The sequence below is a fragment of the Somniosus microcephalus genome, chromosome 32 (assembly GCF_052327205.1).
Source record: "Somniosus microcephalus isolate GS21.2 chromosome 32, FLI_Smic_1.0, whole genome shotgun sequence".
Lineage (NCBI taxonomy): Eukaryota > Metazoa > Chordata > Chondrichthyes > Squaliformes > Somniosidae > Somniosus > Somniosus microcephalus.
This window is the reverse complement of record NC_141018.1, coordinates 19427842-19450009: the sequence shown is the minus strand read 5'-3', so window position 1 is coordinate 19450009 and position 22168 is coordinate 19427842. Positions and strand designations below refer to the sequence as shown.

The window sequence follows — 22168 nt, the reverse complement described above, 5'->3', positions numbered from 1 at the left end:
CGGTGTAGGGACCGGGTGCTAGGGTTTGGATGATCAGCCATGATCTCGTTGAATGGCGGAGCAGGCTCGAAGGGCCGAATGGCCTACTCCTAGTTTCTATGTTAACTCCCACCTTGGATGACTTAGATTTTAGACTGTATGGATGTTGCTCAATCCCAAACTTTCCAGCATGAAGCTTATCCATATAAATCTTATGGAGCCAAGGAGCGGGGGTGGAGGGAAAAACAAGATGGAAAAGCATGAGAGCAACGGCACCACAAGCAAATACTATAGCCAGACCTGCCTTCAGGAGAAGTGCAAAAATGATGATTCCCCTGCCTCCCCACAGCTTCGCTCAGAGAAAGACCTGAAGTATAATCCCACTATCACAAACATCCTTATGCCACTCATCCATTGTGCTTTAACACTGTATAACTCCATAGAACTTACAGCACAGAAACAGGTTATTCAGCCGGTGTTTATGCTCCACACCAGCCTCCTCCCACTCTATTTACTTCATCTAACTCTATCAGCATATCTTTCCATTGCTTTCTCCCTCGTGTACTTATCTAGCTTCCCCTTAAAGGCTATTCGTCTGAAGTATTCCCTGTGGGAGCGAGTTCCACATTCTCCCCACTCTCTGGGTAAAGAGGTTGCTCCTGAATTCCTTATTGGATTTATTAGTGACTATCTTATATTTATGGCCCCTAGCTGACAATCAATATATTGGGCATCCAGTAAAGTACAATGGCAAAATCAGGTATATTCTAAACAAACCCATTAGCTGGCAGGACCTACCCATAGCCAGGAAAAGGACACGAGATACGGTTCCATTGAAGCCAACAACGGAATCCACTACTATTTTCTTGAAGTGTTGCCGATTCTGGATCATGAATGGGATTTTTCCGAGATGGTGGATCTGAGTCTCCATTTCCGGATAATCCTCCATGATGCTCAGTACTTTATCTGGCAGCCTGTGAGTTTCATTGACGCACTGCAACAATGTGGGAACAATAAGAGCCTGTAAGTTATTTACCGATTAGACGCACTTTTGAAATCCCTCTGCACCACATGGTTCCCTACCCAAGGTGAGAGGTCAGAGAGCCCCTCGCACTCCCAGATTTTGTTTTCCTGCTGGCAATGAGCGGGTAGCATTTTTCTGGTAGAATATGAAGTGTCGAAATGATAGGGGGAAGGAACTGAAATTGGGGAGAAAGGTTTTGCGTGATATGACTGGTGAATGATGAAAGGAGAAACCAACCAAGATAACCAATTAGAAAGGAGACACGCAAGAGGAGAATTGGCAGATGGGACTCAAAACAAATATTAGAATAAATGTTATCATAAAAGATTGTTCTTTAGTAAGTTTGATCAGTTTGATAATGTGGAGATTGGATGGCGTAGTGATTTACACTCTTCTTTCCCCTCTGGAGCAATGTCCCCTTTAAGCTGCACAGCCGTGCAGTATTTTGATTGGCCTGCGCAGCCCCTTAAAGGGACTGCGCGACGCCAAAAAAAGGGCAGGGAACTGTTATAAAGCTCATCATCAAGAAACTACTTATGAAATAACGCTGGACGGCCAGCTGGTGGTGCCGTCCAAGGAGTATAAATACTCGGGCGTGGGCCCCAGCTTTCCAGGGACATTTTGTAAGACAAGGAACTAGTGAAATACAACTAGACCTCCATGTTCTGAAACAAGTTGATTAAAGCCTTGCTTTATGCTCAAACCAAGTGTGTAGTGAGTTTTATTACGTCAGGAACATTGCTCTAGAATCTAGGATCGAACCCAGTTTGGACTGATCGAACATCTGGCCAGTAATATTTGAATATATGATCTAGGCCAGTATTTGCAGAGAACTATGTAAGGACCTGTTTAGTCAGCTATTTCTGAGGTATAGGATCGAATTGAATGCTGCTCGTCAGTATGAGGTATTAGAGCCCTATGTGTACCAGATCAGTCTTTGATATACATTGTGTTTCTACAATGCCAGAAATGTATAGTAGGCTATTATCTTCGTGGAGCAGTTCCGAATATAACTCCACATTAAAGGGATTTTGAAGGTCGTGTCCAGTCAACTGGGTAAGTAGGTGCCACTAAACCTTGCATCTTCTTGTCACATTTTTCTGTCAACTTTTTCCATTATAATTTCCTTGTGAACATTTATAATGGGAACTATCTATGTAAACATGTCACGTGGTAATTACACCCTCCCACCAGGGGTGGCACTGTGATGCCTCAGGTTTGTGTCTCCAGCTCCTCAGCTTGTAATGCAGAGAAACTCCTCGGCTCCAACCAACTCTAACTCTCTGCTGCTCGTATTGCTGCAAGTTTTGCGACTTAACCATAAGTATTACTATAAAATGAAAGCATCACATAAAAATAAGGAGAGAACGTAGGTCTTTAAAGTGGTCACTGAATTACATCCACATGCCCTGGTCCAATATCCCTCACCCTCTAAGCTTGCTTCACCTGAAGACTACACTGCTCATGTGCAACACCATGAGAGAGTGACTAACGTAATAAAAACATAGACAGTCCAGCTATTCACAGAATAATTAGTCAATTACTCCTAAGTATATCAGTCATATTTTCTGCATCACAAAAAACTCAATGGCCTAGAAATTCAGTCTGGACACTTTTGGGGCGCTAAAGTCGGGCGTTCGCTAAAGTTAGCGCCCGCCGGAAAGTGCAGGCCACATCGCCGAAATTCAGTAGAGTTGGCCAAGAGTTTGGCCGAGCGCTGAAACTGGCGTTGCAATGCTCTGTTCAGGCGCTAATCCGGCGATGCGGCCTGATAACGCCGAGGCCGGGCGCAGTGCAGGTACGGTCATGTTTTGATTGACAGCAGACACCCTGACGCCGGCCAGCTCTTAAAGGGGGAAGGGTCAACTTTGACTGCTGCCACGCCCTGCATACTGGAGCCCTGCAGCTAGGCCTCAACACTGCTGGTGGGCCAAAATAGCGCCTGGAGACATGGAGCGGGCCCGTGAACGAGCGCAGCGCTTCTCAGAGCATGCTCTGAGGGTGCTGATTAATGGTGTCGAAGACAAAAGAGAGATCTTGTGCCCGGACAGTGGCAAGAAGGCTCCCAGGAACCTGTACAGGAAAGCCTGGAGGAGAATCGCCCGCAGGATGTCATCCACCTGCGATGTCCCCAGGAGTGCGGACCAATGCCGCAAGAAGTACAACGACCTCACTCGGTTGGTGAAGGTGAGTACCCTTTCCAGTGTCCTCCTCATCCTTGCATGTGAACCTCACATTATGGGCAAAGGGACCTCAAAGGCCTAATGGGCAGCCCTCCTCCCGCAGCAATGGCACTGGCATGATCATCAATAGCACTTTCTGCACTTAACACACTGGCCAAGCTATTCGACCATGGGAGGCAGTGCACACAGCAACAGGGCACCACACTGGCCAAGCTATTCCACCGTGGGAGGCAGTGCACACAGCAACAGGGCACCACACTGTACTTAGAGGCCGTCCTTTCTCTTGCAGGCCAAGCTGGCGAGGAATTTGAGGAGCCAGGCTGTCACCGGTGGAGGCCGTCCTGAGTACCAGGCGCTCAGTGATCTGGAGGAGAGCGTGGCTCGACTCATGCGTGCCCGGGTGACTGGCCCTGTTGCGATCGGAGATGCGGACCCTGTACTGGAACCCACTGGTAAGGACATGACCGGTTGGACCTCTCTCGTTGCCCTTGCGCTTCAGATCTACATCCTTTCCCACTGACCGACAAATGCGCATAATGCCACCACTCAGGCCTCCCTCGCTGACGCCCTGTCCTCACTCTAAAGCTACTCTTGTGCCTTCCTGCTTTCAGCTGGTGAGGAGGAGGTGGTCCCTGAAGCTCCGACTGCGAGGCCCTTGGAGGAGGAGGACAACGAGGACCAGGAGGAAGGCGGCACATCGGGGGAACCCTCATCCGCGCCAGGGGATGGCAATGGAGGGGGGACGTCTGGCCTGCAGGAGAGCCAGGGGGAGGTGTTGCAGGGGAGGGCAGATCCTGGGCCCAGTGGGGTCGACGCACGCGGGAAGGGTCGGCCAGCTCGGCGGCCTTCTCCCCGGAGGGAGAGTCCGCCCTCCAGTCCGGAGACGGTCCTCGCCCAGGAGGTGCGCCTCCTCGATGAGATGTCGGCGGCGTCTGAGCGGCGCCACCAGGAGTTCATGGGGGTGGTGGAACAGATGCCTCAGGCCATTGAGTCCCTGGCTCATAGTGTGGTCGCTCTCGCGGCAGCGCACGACAGAGGGGTCGAACAACTCACGGCAGCGCACGACAGGGGTGTCCAGCAACTCGCGGCAGCGCAGGACAGGGGTGTCCAGCAACTCGCGGCAGCGCAGGACGCGACTCGCGAGATGAGTGGTGCCGTCCAGACACTGGCAGAGCTGATGCGGGCACATACCAGGGCAGTTCGGGCACTCACTTCTGCCAGACTCGCTGTGGGACGGAAGCATCGCCATGGCACCCGCCGCCCTGCTGCAGCACAGCGGTCTGGCCTCCACCAGATTGCAGCGCCTGCTGCACTGCCAGCCCGGCCGAGTGCCAGTGTGTCTGGCGAGCAGCGCGCGCCTGCCATCAGCCAGCTTGCCCCCATAGGTGCAGCCGACACTGCCACTCCCCCAGCCAAGGTGCGACGAGCTGCTGCTGAGACTGATGCTGGCCAGCCACAGCTGCAGCAGTCAGCAGCCGGCCCCTCCCGGGCCGGGCCTCGTCTAGGCCGACCCCCAAGGGCATCTTCCGACACGCATTGTGGCCCTCATGAGCTTTCCCCCAGCCTCCCCACACCCGCAGGGCCTAGGTTGAGGCGGAGCAGCAGGTCGAGCAGGGGCCGGAGAAGCCTGTCTAAGGACTCGCCCTCTCGGCACACCCATTAGAGTGTGGTGATAGCGGTTTCTTTTATATTGGGGGGCTTGTGTTCTGCGGGGGGCATTATTTTTGTAAGGCCGAGGATCCAGGCATTTTTTGTTTTTATGGGGGTGTTTGTGTTGTGGAGGGGGGGGGCTTATTTTTGTAAGGCCAATGATGAAGGCCATTTGGATGCCCAAGTTTGGTTAGTCCTCCCCAGGTTTTGGGAGTGACAGATGTTTTTGACTGTTTTTTGGGGGTCTTGTCTGTTTTTCTGTTTCATGTGGGAAGGGCCCTGAGTTTGTGAAATAAAGCTTTTTATTTATTCAGCATGTCCAGGTGTCATGTTTGAAGTGGTTGTTGCGTTAATCGGCTGAGGGCTTGCGGAGCGGCTGCCTTCAGGTGCGTTCATTGCCACAGGCCATTCCCTGACAGGGGGCCTAGAAGTGTCGATCAATAAGCCCCCGGCGGACGGCCCTTGGACCTTGTGGCTCCCTCCTGGGCTGGTACTCCTCCTCCTCCTCCTCCTCCTCCTCATGGTCCTCCTGCTCGTCCTCCTGAGGTGGTGGTGCAATGTCAGGTGGCAGTGCCTGAGTCCTGCGGATAGCCAGGTTGTGCAGCATGCAGCACACGACGACGAACTGGGAGACTCTATCCAGCGAATACTGTAGAGATCCGCCGGAACAATCCAGGCAGCGGAACCGTTGTTTGAGGACGCCTATCGTTTGCTCTATGATGTTCCTTGTGGCTTGATGGCTTTCGTTGTATGCCTCCTCCGCTGGGGTCCTGGGCGCACGGAGCGGGGTCATGAGCCATGTACACAAAGGGTAGCCCTTGTCCCCGATAAGCCATCCCCTTGGTGGAGGCTGTGCCTCGAACATGTCAGCCACAGTAGTCTGGCGCAGGATAAATGCATCGTGGCTGCTTCCTGGGAAGTGGGCATTGACAGCTAGGATGCGCTGCCTGTGGTCACACACCAGCTGTACATTTAGGGAATGGTAGCCCTTCCGGTTGCGGTAGTCCTCGGCATTGTGGATAGGTGCCCGCATAGCCACATGCGTGCAGTCAATGGCGCCCTGCACCATGGGGAAGCCCGCGATCCTGCCAAAACCGACTGCACGCTGCTCCTGCCTCTGTCGGGTCATGGGGAAGGAGATGAATTGGTGTCTCCTCGCGAAAAGTGCATCGGTGACCTGCCGGATGCAGCGATGCACGGCGAACTGGGAGATGTTCGCTATGTCCCCAGCAGCGGCTTGGAAGGAGCCGCTCGCATAAAAGTTCAGAGCCACCGTGACCTTCACTTCCACCGAGAGAGACGTCCTGCACATCAGCTGTGGACGCAGGTCTCTGTGAAGCAGCTGGCAGATCTCTGCAACCACCTCCCTTCTGAAGGGCAGCCTCTTCACACAATGCGCCGCAGTCATGGTGAGATAGGACACCTGCTGCCGGTATTGCCTGAGTGGGTAAGGCCTACGTTGCCGACGCCTGATGGCCCCTCTGCGTCTAGGCATGGCTGGCCCTCTCTCACAGCGTCTGCGAGCCCTTCGCACATAATGCTGCAACTGAGGGTTGGACCCCCATACAGCCCCCATAATCAAGTTGAAAACAGTGAAATCACAATGATTCAAATGTCAAAGCACTGGCCAGAAGCCAAAAATACCTCTTCTATGTTCTCCCAAATCAGTAAGCTCTGTCCCTTGGTCTCTGTCCAGAAATCCAAAGCAGTAAAGTCATTGCAGCAAAATGGCTGGGCTTTATAGGTCAGTGTAAGTGCCCTTTAATTAGCGCTCCCCGAGGCCCACAGGGCCTCTGTTGCGTTCCACTTCACAGTTCTTAGCAGCGCCACGCCCACATTGGGCGGGCGCCACTGAATTTCCGGTTTGGGGCGCACAAACAGCGTTGCACAACGAAATGACGTCATAAGCTGCGCGCGCAGCTGAGCGGGCGCTAGCACTTTGCGCCGGCGCTAAATGTCAACTGAATTTGGGCGTAGGCGCAGATCGGTCTGCGCCCGGGCGCTAAGTGCCTAGCGCTGGAAATAGACCCCTATTATGGCGCTAACGGCTGGCGCAACCAACTGAATTTCTAGGCCAATGCGTCCAATCGATGAACACTCAGTCGTTTCTTACCGTGCCAGGTCTGGGCTCAGGAATACCTTCAGTGAAACCTTTAAAAGCAGAAGTTCTAAACACGCCACTAATGTCCTTCATGGAGTACACGCATATTGCTGTTCCATTCCTGAGAAAAAGCAAGATATTTGATGGCATGTTCAGGTTAAGAAATAGAAATAAGACGAACTGTATTGAGTCTCCTGCAAGGTACTAAAATCGAAGACCCAAACCTTGGTTTTCCTGGCTGGGTTTGGACAAAATGTCCTCCGCCCAGTGAAACAATTTAAAAACTGTCTCTTAATTTTCTACAATACTTTCATCTCCTGAGTGCAGAATCTGAACCTGATGGATATTAGAGTGTAGGATCTGAATATGATGGATATTAGAGTGTAGATTTGAACATGATGATATTAGAGTGTAGGATATGAACATGATGGATATTAGAGTGTAGGATCTGAACTTGATGGATATTAGAGTGTAGGATCTGAACATGATGGATATTAGAGTGTAGGATCTGAACATGATGGATATTAGAGTGTAGGATCTGAACATGATGGATATTAGAGTGTAGGATCTGAACATGATGGATATTAGAGTGTAGGATCTGAACATGATGGATATTAGAGTGTAGGATCTGAACATGATGGATATTAGAGTGTAGGATCTGAACATGATGGATATTAGAGTGTAGGATCTGAACATGATGGATATTAGAGTGCAGGATCTGAACATGATGGATATTAGACTGTAGGATCTTAATAGGATTGCGTGGAGCTCCATGGGCACCGGGACTCTCTGGAACTTCACTCAGGCAGCCTTTCTCCGTGTATGAGTCCACATACTGGGAATCACAACTAAACCCAACCCTGCCCTCTCTCCATGTCCACGATAGTGCAATAGTGCCCAGGTGCACATTAAATGGTGAGGTTTTATTGCCCTCTCCCCCGTCCCCACATGGTTTGTTGCACCTTTTTCCCCTGGGAGAAACTGCCCCTTTAACCATGGACAAGGCCCGAAGTGTACTTCCTGCAAAGAGCGTTCCTTGGACGAGAAACCTCTCTGACCTCAACCTGCTCATCCCCACGTCGCTTACACACATTTCATGAAGTGGGGTTGAATGCCTCTTGCTCGATTGGATCCTAAAGACCTTCTAATGCCCAAGAGAGAGTTAATACATTTTTGCGATATTTATTCATGGTTCATTGAATCTCACTGCTTGGGAAAAGTGAAGCAATTTCTAACGTGCAATGAAGATGTGACTGTGCGGGGCGGGGGATTGCATCAATAACCTGAGCAGGTTGTTCCATGTCAGGCTTTGATGGACCAGCTTTTATTTTGCGTTGTGTTTCTATGTCCGAGGACCTAGTTTGCAATTCATGTGACTCACCAATTACTGTAAAAAATTCCATAAACTCTGTCTTCACTCTCATCGCTTGATCTAGCAATGAAGACGTCTTCAATCCTGTTGAAATGCACGTTGTTGGTGGGAATATTACACAGCAGTCGTGCTTTCAGAAAGGTCGTCCATTTATTTTGCAAGCGCTGCCTGGAACCGCCACTGTCATCCTTCAGAGAAAAGAGATCAGAGCCTGTAATATTGCATCACATGTACAGTAAACCTATTAGGAGAAGTGGAATGAAACTTGTCTACCATGAGGTGACCACAATGTGTGGTCCCAATGACTGAGTACTTAGAGCCACCTTAAATCCTTATGCTGTGACATCAATGAGCACCTCTTGCAAGCACTGTGATATAAACAAATGCAAGGTATCAATCGGAATTGTGTGAGTATAAGGTAAGGCTTTTACAATAACATATGGATTTACAGAGATATGTGTGAATACAGACTGCCCTTGCTGCAGTGTACCTTTCTGTAGGAATAGCACCAGTTACAGATAGTGATCATTGGATTCAACACTAGGTTCTACTGGATTGGGAGGACTCGTAAAAATCAACATTTCATTGTGCAGTACACACGTCTGCTGCATATATGACAAATAAAATTGAATTGAATTGAATTGAATTGATTGCGCCATGAAGCAACAGCAACAACAACTTGCATTTATATAGTGCTTTTAACATAGTAAAATGTTCCAAGGGCCTACACAGGAGCGATTATCAAACAAAATTTGACACCGAGCCACATAAGGAGATATTGGGAAAGGTGGCCAAAAGCTTGGTCAAAGAGGTAGGTTTTAAGGAGAGTCTTAAAGGAGAAGAGAGATGTGGAGAGGTTTAGGGAGCGAATTCCAGAACTTAGGGCCTAGATGGCTGAAGGCACAGCCACCAATAGTGGAGTGATTAAAATCGGGGATGCGCAAGAGGTCGGAATTGGAGAAGCGCAGAGATCTCGGAGGGCTGTAGAGCTGGAGGAGGTTACAGAGATAGGGCGTCCCTCGATGTTGTAAGTGGAGACAGTGATCTGGCCACCTGATGGCTCAGCAAGGAACAATGAGTCAAACAAACCCCAGAAAATCTCAGGTTCACTCTGTGGCCTGAGCGGCGTTGGGTGATCTCAGCTGGGATGATGGGGCTGCTCCGAGTGGCCCCTGTTGACTGTAGGTTAAAGGAGGGGAATATCGGCCGGGGTTCCCGCTTCCCAATCAGCCAATGACTCAGACTGGAAGGGAGGAGGTCGAGCAAGGACAGGATCGAGCTCAACTTTATCATCTTGTAACTCCAGGTTCTGCCTTTCAAAGCCGACAACGGCTCCTGGGGTTCGGCTGTGGCGGTTCCGTTGCCCAAAGAGGAGGGAGACCGGGACAGATCAGCGTCAGAGCAAAAGATGCAGAGATGGATTTAAATCATAGAATCACAGAAACTTACAGCACAGGAGGAGGCCATTCGACCCGTCATGCCTGTGCTGGCTCTTTGAAAGAGCACTCGGGCTTATTCCCACCCCCCCGCTCTTTGTCCGTAACCCTGTCAGTTCCTCATCCTCCAGAACCCATCCAACTCCCTTTTGAAATTATTTATGGAATCAGCTTCCACCACCTTCTCAGGACAGGTGTTCCAGATCCCAACAACTCTGAGTGACAAAAATTCTCCTCATCTCCCCTCTAGATCTCCTGCCAATGATTTTAAATCTATGACCTCTGGGTATTGACCCACTCACCAGGGGGAATAGTTTTTTTCTCTATCTACTCTATGAAAACGTCTCATCATCTTGAAAATCTGTATTAGGTCACCTCTTAACCTTCTCTGATCCAAGGAGAACAGTCCTAACTTTTCCAATTTCTGCTCATAACTGAAGTCTCTCAACCCTGGTAAACCTCCTCTGCACCCTCTCTGAGGCCTTTCCATCTTTCCTGAAGTGTGCTGCCCAGAATTGTCCACAATTCTGCAGCGGAGGCCTAGCTAGAGGTTTATAAAGTTCTAGCATGATCTCTTTGCTTTTATATTCTAGTCCTCTATTTAAAAACCCAAGTAACCCATATGCGTTTTTAACCACCTTTTCAACTTGCCCTGCCACCTTTAAGAAAACATTCAACGCTTTTATAAACAAAGTGGATCGGCCACTGGCTATCAAAGGAAATGAAACTCGGGCGGTTTCTGTAACAAGCACCCAATCTGCATCGTCAGTTGTACACTCAGTCAGTAAGTTGAAAACCTACCCCAGTGTTGGGATATGATTTTAAACAGGGCCCTAAAGGTGCTCTACAGAACACTGAGAACAGACAGCAGTAGCGCTCCACTCCCATCTCTCAGGAAAGTGTGACAACAGGTTAGAAACATAGAAGATAGGAGCAGGAGTAGGCCATTCAGCCCCTCAAGCCTGTACCGCCATTCAATGCGATCATGGCTGATCATCCAAATTCAGTATCCTGTCCCTGCTTTCTCCCCATACCCCTTGATCCCTTTAGCCTTAAGAAATATATCCAACTCCTTCTTGAATATATTTAATGAATTGGCCTCTACTGCCTTCTGTGGTAGAGAATTCCACAGGTTCACCACTCTCTGGGTGAAGAAATTCCTCCTCATTTCTGTCCTAATTGGCTTACCCCTTATCCTTAGACTGTGACCCCTGGTTCTGGACTCCCCAACCATCGGGAACATCCTTCCTGCATCTAGTCTGTCCAGTCCTTTTAGAATATTATATAAGTTTCAATGAGATCCCCTCTCATTCTTGTAAACTCCAGCGATTATAGTGAAGTTACGCGGTGATGTAATAAACACCCAGCTGAGAACGGCAGCAAGTCACGACATGATACGTTGGGCTCACCCACCTTACATACACGAGCAATCCGGGATATCCAGGGGTCAATGTCCGGGTTATCCGGCAAATTCTTTTCTCTGAAGAACATGTAAACCAGATCGTCCATCTGTGACATTCCTACAAACTTAGGATCTAAACGGAAGAAAGCAGGATTATAGATAAATAATATGAAGGCTCGGAGAGAACAGTCTGATGCAGATCAGGGGCAGCACATCTTAAACTGGAAACTAGAGACACAGTAAATAAAAGATGGCTGGCAGTCTGTGACAAGATGTAAAGAAAGAACTTGCATTTATATAGCGCGTTTCACGATCTCAGGACGTCTCAAAGCGACTTTATGAAGTGTAGTCACTGTTGTAATGTAGAAAACGCAGCAGCCAATTTGCAGACAACAAGCTCCCACAAACTGCACCGTGCTAAATGATCAGATCATCTTTCACTGATGGTGGTTGAGGAATAAATATTGGTCAGGACACCAGGGAGAAATAGTGCCATTGGATCTTTTACATCTACCCGAGAGGCAGCCGAAACACCTCCGACAGTGCAGCACTCCCTCAGTACTGCACTGAAGTGTCAACCTAGAGTTTGTGCTCAAATCTCTGGAGTGGGACTCGAACCCGCGTGATGCTATCTAAGGGTCCTGATGACATTCCAAACAATTGAAAGATTTGAAGCTCCAGCTTTTTCTATATCCTGTTGTCACGCACCTCCCCAATGTCAGGGAAAGTCTTCAGCCTTTCTCCCCGTGTGAGTCTGCGCTCATTCATGCCGTCACTGCTGGTGCAAGTGCTGAGTTTTCCATGTGGCTTTATGTCACGTCAAAAACGAAGGAGTTCGACCGAGATTACAGAATGTGTGAAACTCTCTGTCTTGTATATATCTCCCAAGCCCACGGGTTCCATTGAAGACACTAATGCAGGCGTGAAACCAACTGAAGCCTTGAACTGTGGAGCCCTGCTAACCAATTTGGGACAGGCTTTGCAACAAAATAGGAACTATTTGCTGCTATAAGTGTCTCCACAGACTTCAGTTTCCTCATATTGGGAGGAACTGAACTCAGCTGTTCCTTGTCAGTAAATCAGTCACAATACACGGTATTGCTTCACTCGTTGTCCCTGCTACATTAATATGTCACCTAGGTTTAGTTTTTTTAACCAACCCAGTCTGTGCTTCACTGCACAGAGAGGAAACCTGAAGCACAAGATAAGAACATAAGAACCATCACCAAAAAAGATTATCTGGTCATTATCACATTGCTGTTTGTGGGAGCTTGCTGTGCGCAAATTGACTGCTGCGTTTCCTACATTACAACAGTGACTGCACTTCACAAAGTACATCATTGGCTGTAAAGCGCTTTGGGATGTCTTGAGATTGTGAAAGGCGCTATAGAAATGGAAGTATTTCTTTTCGAGATGAGATAACTCAGCACAGACCACTGATCGAACTTGTGACCTTGCTGATCTATCTGGCTCAGCTATTTACAGCCTGAGCCACTGGATGAAACCTATGCAGTTGCACCAACTCTTGCAGAAGTTAAATCAGCAGCAGTTTGTCCTGTTGCACTGCTTCCGGGCAAATAACAAGAGCTTGAGGTTCTTCTAATTCACTTCAATGGCTAGCTGTTGCTCAGCAAACTTCAGTGCAGAGGATGAGAGTACTGTGATATTTGCCCAATTTAGCTGTCAGCTGTGGCTCAGTGTTAGCACCCTCGCCTCTGAGTCATGAGCTGTGGGTTCACAGTCCCACTCCAGAGACTTGAGCACAGAATCTAGACTGACACTCATAAGAACATAAGAAATAGGAGCAGGAGTCGGCCATTTGGCCCTTCGAGCCTGCTCCGCCATTCAATAAGATCATGGCTGATCTTCTGCCTCATCTCCACTTTCCTGCACTATCCCCATATCCCTTGATTCCCTTAATATTCAAAAATCTATTGATCTCTGTCTTGAATATACTCAATGATTGAGCCGCCACAGCCCTCGGGTAGAGAATTCCAAAGATTCACCACCCTCTGAAGAAATTTCTCCTCACCTCAGTCCTAAATGGCCGACCCCTTATTCTGAGACTGTGACCCCTGGTTCTAGACTCCCCAGCCAGGGGAAACATCCTCCCTGCATCTACCCTGTCAAGCCCTGTAAGAATTTTGTATGTTTCAATGAGATCACCTCTCATTCTTCTAAACTCTAGAGAATGTAGGCCTAGTCTGCTCAATCTCTCCTCATAGGACAGTCCCGCCATCCCCAGTGAGCCAATTAATGTTGAATGAAATCATGGTTTCTCTCAAAATGAACTCAGCATGAAGCTGTCATATTCAACCTGTTTCATTATTGTTCATGGTTTTCATTTGAGCACAGATGGCAAAGTTTATGGAATAGCTTGTTTTACCCAGAGTCTGACTGGACTACAAGTGCAGCTGATAGAAAAAGGAGAACAAACATGATTACAGCAAAAGTTCTTACATTTTAAACCAAACAGTTCAGTATCAGTAAAAAAAAAGTACTCAAGATCAGCCAAAGTTTTTGCTCTTAATGATATATCTATAAGAATGTCAAGGCATACACATATTTTTTTTTCCAGCATCATTGCTGATGCTTTTATTCATTGTCAACAAATCAACAGAAGATAATGAAGTCTTTAAAACATGCAGGGCAGTCAGTCTGCTAATCGTAAGGAGATAGCAGGATGTTTCATGCAGTAGTTGACTCTAATATTCGGTTGGTCCAAATGTGGCTTATTTTCCATTTTGCAATGTCTGAAGGAGATTTAACGGCCTCTTCCCCCTCGGCGTCCATGACGCCTCCTCCTCCTCCTTCTCCTTCTTCTTCTTCCACCACGTCTTCTGCCTCTTCCATAACTTCTCCTAGATTGGCTTCTTGCCATAGTGGTACTTTGGCTTCACTCTGACTATTGCAACCACTTGAGAAATGTTGGCAGTTTATATAGTGCTCGGTTTGTAATTTTCCCCATGACACCCATTATGATGTGTACATGTGCATGACACCCATTGTGATGTGTACAAGTGCTTAACATGTTAACATATGCCCTTATATTGTGTTTCTGCCCATACTGATGTACACAGTGTGCATTTGCTTACATTTTGTGCCCTTTTATGGTATTGATGTGCATGTGTAACTTACATTTTGCTGCATTTGACCCTCATCATCCCTTATTAGGTGTTGTTGTGGACGTTAAATGCGGTTATTTAAATGTCACTAATGTGGTGGTTGTTGTTAGATCCGTGTGTTAATGGAGACATGGAATGCAGGAGTTGATTTAACAAGTGTTTACTGAACAAAGTCTGGAGGTGAACTAACAACACAAGACGTTACACAGGCTTATATACCCGAGTGGTCACTACTGGTACTACAGTATACAGGGGCTTCAAAAACATAGTTCCTCTTCAAGGTACATACACTACAATTCCTCCCCTTTTAGATAAATAGTACATAACATTTTAAGTAATCATTAAATAACATTTTTACAAGAACAATAATATACACATTTGCTGAAGTTAATCAATTACAAATTCAGCCTCTCTGGAGGCTTCCTGACTCGGTCCGGATAACGCCTCGGTGGTGTAGTAGGTTCTTTTAGCAAGGTCGATTCGGCTTCAATGCCAGTGTCGGGTTCATCTGGTTCCAGTATCACCGGATCGGAGGTAGATACTATGGGTATCTCTGCTTCATCACTAGGCGTATAGAGTTGTGGTGTAGGTTGTCCTTTTTCGGATGACTCTATGATCTGGTCAGCATGGCGCCTTATTATGCTTTCTCCAATGTCCACGGTATACATCAGTGGTCCTAGTCGTGTGCAAATAGTTCCAGGCTGCCATTTCTCGGTATGGTAGTCCCAGGCCAAAACTGGTTGACCTATCTGGAAGGTTCTAGTTGGCCTTTCATTCATGCTTTGAAATTGCCAGTTCTCTACGTCCCTTCTGACGTTTGGCTTGACCAAATCCAGCCGGCATCTTAGTCTTCTATTGAAAAACATCATGGCAGGGGTTTGGTTTGTAACCACATGTGTTGCATTCCTGTACGCAAACAAGAAGTTATCTACCTTATGTTGTAGATTTATGTCTTCATTACCCATGGCCTTTATGGCCTTCTTGAAGGTCTGGACAAACCTTTCAGCCAATCCATTGGTGGCGGGATGATATGGGGCGGACGTGTAGTGCTTAACCTCATTGTTTTTTAAGAACTTCCTGAATTCTTCAGATACAAATTGCGGTCCATTATCAGAACAGATCTGTTCAGGCAGCCCATTCCTGGCGAATATGGTCCTTAATACTGTGATGGTTTTTTCCGTGGTGGTGGAGGACATCTTTATTACCTCCGGCCACTTGGAGTGTGCATCCACCGCGATTAAGAGCATTGAGTCCATAAATGGACCAGCAGAGTCGATATGTACCCTTTGCCATGGAGATGAGGGCCACTCCCATGGATGTAGTGGGGCTTGTGGTGGGGCGTTTTGGACCTTCTGGCATCCTAGACAGCTCTTGGTCATTTCTTCGATGTCTCCATCGATACCTGGCCACCACACAAATGCTCTGGCTAAGTTCTTCATTTTCACTCCACCCAGATGCCCCTCGTGAAGCTCCTTTAGCACTCTATCCTTGAGTTTGGGTGGAATCACCACTCTGGATCCACACATCAAGGTTCCTCGGCACACTGACAGCTGTTCTCTTCTTTGCGAGAATGCTGGCAACAGTGGTTCGCCATGTGCTGGCCATCCCTTCACCGTTAAATCGTAGACTCGTGAGAGAGTTGGGTCATTTCGCGTTTCCTTTTCAATGGTAGAATTTGTTACTGGTAGACATGGTCGAGTGGAATATCTCCACTGGGTCCACTGTAGGCGCCTCTTCCACCGTTGGCAACGGTAGGCGCGATAACCCGTCAGCATTCCCATGCTGTTTTGTTCCTTTGTACTCTATGTCATATTGGTGTGCCCCTAGGAAAAGGGACCACCTCTGTAGCCTTTGCGCTGTCATAATGGGAACGCCCTTTTTAGGGTTGAATATGGAGACGAGGGGTTGATGGTCAGTCAACCAGGTAAATTTTTGTCCGTGTAGGTAATGGTTGAATTTCTTCACCCCCCACACCAGGCTGAGTGCCTCCCTGTCGATCTGGGCATAGTTACGCTCAGCTGAGTTCAATGAGCGTGACGCAAAAGCTGTCGGCCGCTCCGAGCCATCAGGGAATCTATGCGATAATACCGCTCCCACGCCGTAAGGGGATGCATCGCACGCCAGTCTGATTGGCAGTGATGGGTTGTAATGAGCCAACACTTCCCTGGACGTGATCAAGCCTTTGCATTTATGGAAGGCACGTTTACAGTCTTCGCTCCATTTCCAAACTACTCCCGTTTGTAGCAGTGCGTTAAGCGGGTGCAGAACCGTCGACAAGTTTGGTAAAAATTTATGATAGTAATTTACTAATCCCAGGAACGACCTTAATTGTGAGACATTTTCAGGCGCTGGGGCCTTTACGACCGCTTCAATTTTTTCAGATGACTTATGCAACCCTTCTTCGTTAATGACATGGCCACAATATGATATTTGTTTCTGGAAGAATTCGCACTTGGGGCGATTTGCTCATAGGCCCCGTTCTCTCAGCCTCGTGAGCACCTGCTCCAAGTTGGCAAGGTGCTTGTTGTCGTTTTCTCCTGTTACAAGGATGTCGTCTAGGCAGCATTGAGTCCCCGGAATCCCTTGCAGGACTTGCTCCATAGCTCTTTGCCAGATAGCCAGAGCTGATGCCACTCCGAAAACCAATCAATTGTACTGGTACAGGCCTTTGTGTGTGTTTATCGTGAAACATTTTTTAGAGGCCTCCTCAACCTCCATCTGTAGATATGCCTGTGCTAAGTCAATTTTGGTGAAACGTTTCCCTCCGGATAGTGAGGCGAAAATATCTTCTATCCTCGGAAGAGGATACTGTACCATGTGAAGAACCGGGTTTACAGTCACCTTGAAGTCCCCACAGATGCAAATTTTTCTCTGTTCTTCAGATTTATCATTATTCAACGTTTGCTTCATGACCGGGATGATGGGTGTTGCCCACTCTCTCCAATCTACCTTGGATAACAACCTGCTTTTTCCAAATTCTCCAGCTCTGCCTCGACGGCTGGACGAATTGCGTATGTCACCGGCCTTGCCTTAAAAAACTTGGGAATTGCCGCATCTTCCACTTTTATTGAGGCGGTGGCGCCTTTCAGGGTTCCTAGTTCCTGTTGAAACACTTCTTTGGCGTTAGCCAAGATTTCTTTTAATCGTCCAGGTATGACATCATCATCGTTTTTTTTCTTACTGGTCACCGTCAGTGCCTGAATGGAGTGCCAGTCTAAACGTATCTTTCTGATCCATTCACGTCCCAACAACGGTGGACCACCATCTTGCAGAACGTATAAATACAACTTCTGTATTTCCTTGCTGTTGTATACAACAGGCACCCTTATTTTCCCTCTGGGGTATACTTTCTGCCCCGTATATGTCTTCAAGACAATGGATGTGTCTTTCAAAGGTATATGTGGAAATAGCCGCTCGTAATCCCGTCGACTCATGACGGTCAGAGCTGATCCTGTATCTAGCTCCATTTTGACTGGGGACCCCGCTATCATGAGGGTAACCCAAATGGTCTGGTAATCTTCTTTGGCAATTACATTATGTAATTTGAGACAGCTTAGTCTCTTGTTTCCGGAGTCACTATCGCTCTTCTGGCCTTCGGAGCTACTGTCCGTCATCATTTGTACCTTTCTGTACTTTTCCTTATTGACCTTTTTACTGTCAGCGGATTTCTTTCCAGATCTGCATACACGTGCAATGTGTCCCATCTTTCCGCATTGCCTGCATGCTTTGTCCTTGAACCAGCCGTCCTTCTGGTCATGGGTGGATCTGCCGCAGCGATAACATCTCTCGAAACCCCGTGTCATTTCATGGGTGCCGAAGTCCTGTGGCTTTTGCTGTATCTCTGCAGCTCCTCTTGCTGCTGCTTCATATGATACAGCCACACTGAAAGCCTTGTCCAGTGTTAAATCTTTCTCAGAAAGTAGTCTTTTCTGTGTTCCTTCGCTTAGGAGACCGCAAACGATTTTGTCTCGTAGAGAATCTGCCAGTCCTGCCCCGAATTGGCAGTGCTTTGACAGCTTTCGTAATTCGGTGAGGTAATCAGCGTTACTTTCATTCTTGTGCTGATTCCTCCTGAAGAATTTGAATCGTTCCACTATCAGCAGCGGTGTTGGGTTTAAGTGCTCCTGTAAGGTATCAACAATCTCCTTAAAATTCTTGTCCATCGGTTTGGCTGGAGTGATCAAGTTTCGTAACAGCCCGTATGTCCTTGCGCCCATCAGATTTAGAAGTACCAATGCCTTTTTATCATCCGCTACTTCATTCGCCTTGCAATATACCTCCACTCTTTCCACATATGTGGTCCAATCTTCTATATCACTATCGAAAGCAGTAATATTGCCAGTCTTCGGCATCTTGAAAATCTAAAATGGCGCTTCCCACGCTTTTCCTCCGTCCCCGATGGATCAAAATGGCGCCTCCCGCGCTTTTCTTTCTTCCCCGCCAAGTTAAGATGGCGCCTCCCGCGCTTTCCCGCCGCTGCCGCTGCTGCCAACGCTGTTCTCCGCGGTTCCTGTTGCGACTTGCAGCTTTTCGCTTCAATAGTTTCTCCATTACTTGGAGAACCGTTCCCGTCGTGGAGCGGACCCTCTGGGACTTTCCCCTCCCTCTGCTCGGTCCGAACGCCAACCTGCTTTGCAGCACCGGCCGTGCCCTGAGTGCTCCACCCTCTCTCTCTCTCTTTGCTTCTGCTTCCCGACTCGCTGCCCGGCCCCATTGCAGAGCCACTCGATCGAGCTCTAGCCCGCTGCAGCCCAGGAAGGATCAGTGCACTACCTGCCACCAGCCCGTTTAGCTGGGGAAACCACAGACTGGAGACCAAGCCTGGCCCTCTTTTTTGAGTTTCTTCGAGTTATTTTTTTTTTTCTTGCTTCTGGCTTCGACCTTCGTCTGAGGAATCGATCCCCTTGAGGTGCTGCCGAATTGCAGGTAAGTTTGTTTCTAACTCGTCGCCACTGTTAGATCCGTGTGTTAATGGAGACACGGAATGCAGGGGTTGATTTAACAAGTGTTTACTGAACAAAGTCTGGAGGTGAACTAACAACACAAGACGCTACACAGGCTTATATACCCGAGTGGTCACTACTGGTACTACATTATACAGGGGCTTCAAAAACATAGTTCCTCTTAAAGGTACATACACTACAGTTGTGTGCAACCGTATAAAAACATACTCAACTGCAGACCCTGTTTCTCTTCTGTAGTACAGGAAACTTCGCGATATCCGGCACCGACGGGACCGAGCTGCTGCCGATCTATCAAAACTTCTGGATAGACCAGCGCTAATGTTGAAGGATACGGAGGTTTTCATCTCCGTATCTGACATCAAACACTGTTGCTTAGCAACAGCTTGTAAACACTCAGCCCGTACCTTGGAAGCGTCTCTGAAGCTGTTGCTAAGCTACAGAGATGCTTTCCAGAGCCTGACTGTTAAAAAAATGCTAGGAGAAGAAAAAAAAACTAACCAAAACGGCTGCTGATTTCTGCCGTTAGATCGAAGTTTCCGGACATACAACCTCCGGATAAACCAAAGTTTCCTGTATAGCATAAAGCAGGACCAAGGAGGTGGGCAGTTGAGTTTGAACAGGGAGACAGCTGAGGTGGTGCCAGGACTAAAGCATGCCCGAGAAGTGCAGCTAAGATGGGGGCCTGAAATGAAGCAAAGGGATAAGGCAGAGCCAGGGCATAAGCCAGATGAGCAGCCCTGAACTGGAGCCAAGGCACAGCCAGGTGTTGCATGCCTGAAGTGGAGCTTAGGATGAGGGCTCAAAATGGAGTGGAATAAAGCAGAACAAATGAAGTGGAGTCAGAGGAGAGCAGGCCTCAATTATAGCCACACACTGGACCTAAAGTGGAGCTGAAAGAAAGCCACCAGAATAGTCCTGAATCAGAACCATGTAAAAAGAGGCAATGATAAAACTTACAAAATAATAAAAATTATTTAAATTCTATTGAGAAAATGTGTTGAGTTTCCTTTTCTACTGGGGGAACTTTCAGGCCCCCCACTGGGCAGAAATGGGGTGACATGCCACCACGTTCCTGCCGGCAGTGTGGCCGACTATCTCCCCCAAGAATCTACCGCTGAGCACCTCCCCTCCCGAGTTTCCACCCGGGGGCAGCCTGAAAATATCCCCTAAAGGAGTAGATTTTAACACTTGGGTGGCCAAATGTACCAGGATCACTCACCCGCCTGTACCAGGAACAAAAGAGGCCAGAGCCATTTCGAGACCTGGACCTCATTTATTTGGAACCGACAAGCTGTGCCCGCCCCAAATGGCTGTTCTGATGCTGCTCGCTGGATCTGGACCAGCACAATAGCAATTTACAAATGGAGGGAGAGGACTTAGTAGACATCCTTCTCCCTCCATTTCTACTCCCCATTTCCTCATCTACTAAGGGCTTAGTGTCGGCTGAGACCGCAACACATTTCCTCTTCTCTTTTGCCCCTTTATATTCCCGGCTGCCTCTTCTGCCCAATTTGACGCAGGATAACAGAGGAAAATCAGGCCCATATAATCTACAGGTTTTTAAAACCCAAGCTTCGGGTCACTTGATCATTACCTTTTTTCTCCCACTTTGGTACCTGTGTTCAAATTGAGTCCACAAAGAAAGCATCCTCTTTTAGGAAGGTATAAGTCTGGTAACCACTAACCCAATAACAGTGACTGCATAATGCCTTTTTATTAACTATTTTTTAAACCTGGCCAGCCACTTTCAATCAGATTCCTGCCCAGATATTTATCCAGGTCTCTTTTGAAGGCATTAACTGCTTTTTCTTGAGATTCTGTTCCATGTATGCAATACTCTCTGGAATCACATTGGCATGCTTATGAGTTGTAAAATTCCTTTGTCCACAATTTTAATGCAATTTATTTTTGTTGGGTGTTTACCTCTATTCAAACCAAAGGATTCTATTGAAATGCAGTAAGCATTCCTATGGTAATACTGCACCTCACCGATACCTCTGATGTGAATTTGCGTGGGAGTTCTCTCGCTGGCCTGCCGTAAATTAGACAGAAGAGCTGCTGAATCCCCAGGTGTAAATGGTGTTCATGCCTCTTTGCTGGTGTTTCTGCAACTCTTCCGCTGAAGTTACGGTGGAATTTCACCCCTCTAGTGTCACTTGAGGCCTGTTATTTCTGAACCGGTGTCCTCTAGTTCTGTTAAATGGCCCGTTAGCACATACACTACATTGTTTTTGTCTCTGGTCTCTGGATATAGGCTGCCTTTATTGCCCATCCTAGTTGTCCTGCGAAGGTGGTTGTGGGCTGCTTTCTTCAGCAGTTATTTTTACAATTAGTTAAGTGATTTGCAGGGCCACGAGTTGGGCTTTCCAAATTTTTGAAGAGGACATCACCAATGACCTATACAATGTTAGGATAGTTTCCTCTGACTTATAATGAAATGTTGAGTTGAATCCCAGTTCTTGACTAGCTTCACTGATGAGTTTCATATTGAAAAGTTTTTTTGAATTGTCAAAACCTTTTCCACTTTTGCTCATGGATGTCTCATGTTTCCCTTTCAAATGTGCAGCACCAATTTATTGCCAACCCTCAACACATTTGTTACTTGATCCATGACCCTTTGAACACTTCTCCCTTACACTTGTCACCTGGCCAAACCTTAGCACCATCAACAAATGTTGTGGCATATATAACTGCTGGATGTCATGAACATCAGGGGACTTTGTCATTCTCCTGAATCCAGAGCTTTCATTGTAGGTTGAAGAGAAGATTGGTCAGTGCTGAATAAGCTCGCATTAGACTGTGTACTCAGTGTAGAATTAAATCACATAGAATTTCCAGCACAGAAACAGGCCATTTGGCTCAACTGGTCCATGCTGGTGTTTGTGCGCCACACAAGCCTCCTCCCACCCTTCTTCACCTAACCCAATCTGCA

At 47.7% G+C, this 22168-nt stretch overlaps 1 protein-coding gene across 1 annotated transcript in view; it reads right to left on the bottom strand.

Moving 5' to 3' along the window:
• LOC147097324 (semaphorin-7A-like) overlaps nt 1-22168 on the bottom strand; it is a 76734-nt gene that overhangs the window by 13940 nt on the left and 40626 nt on the right. The window contains exons 7-10 of the mRNA XM_085972199.1: nt 11159-11280; nt 8319-8497; nt 6950-7058; nt 778-973 (exon numbers count right to left, since the gene is read on the bottom strand). Coding sequence (XP_085828325.1) covers nt 778-973; nt 6950-7058; nt 8319-8497; nt 11159-11280 — 606 coding nt within the window. The remainder of the gene's footprint in view (nt 1-777; nt 974-6949; nt 7059-8318; nt 8498-11158; nt 11281-22168) is intronic.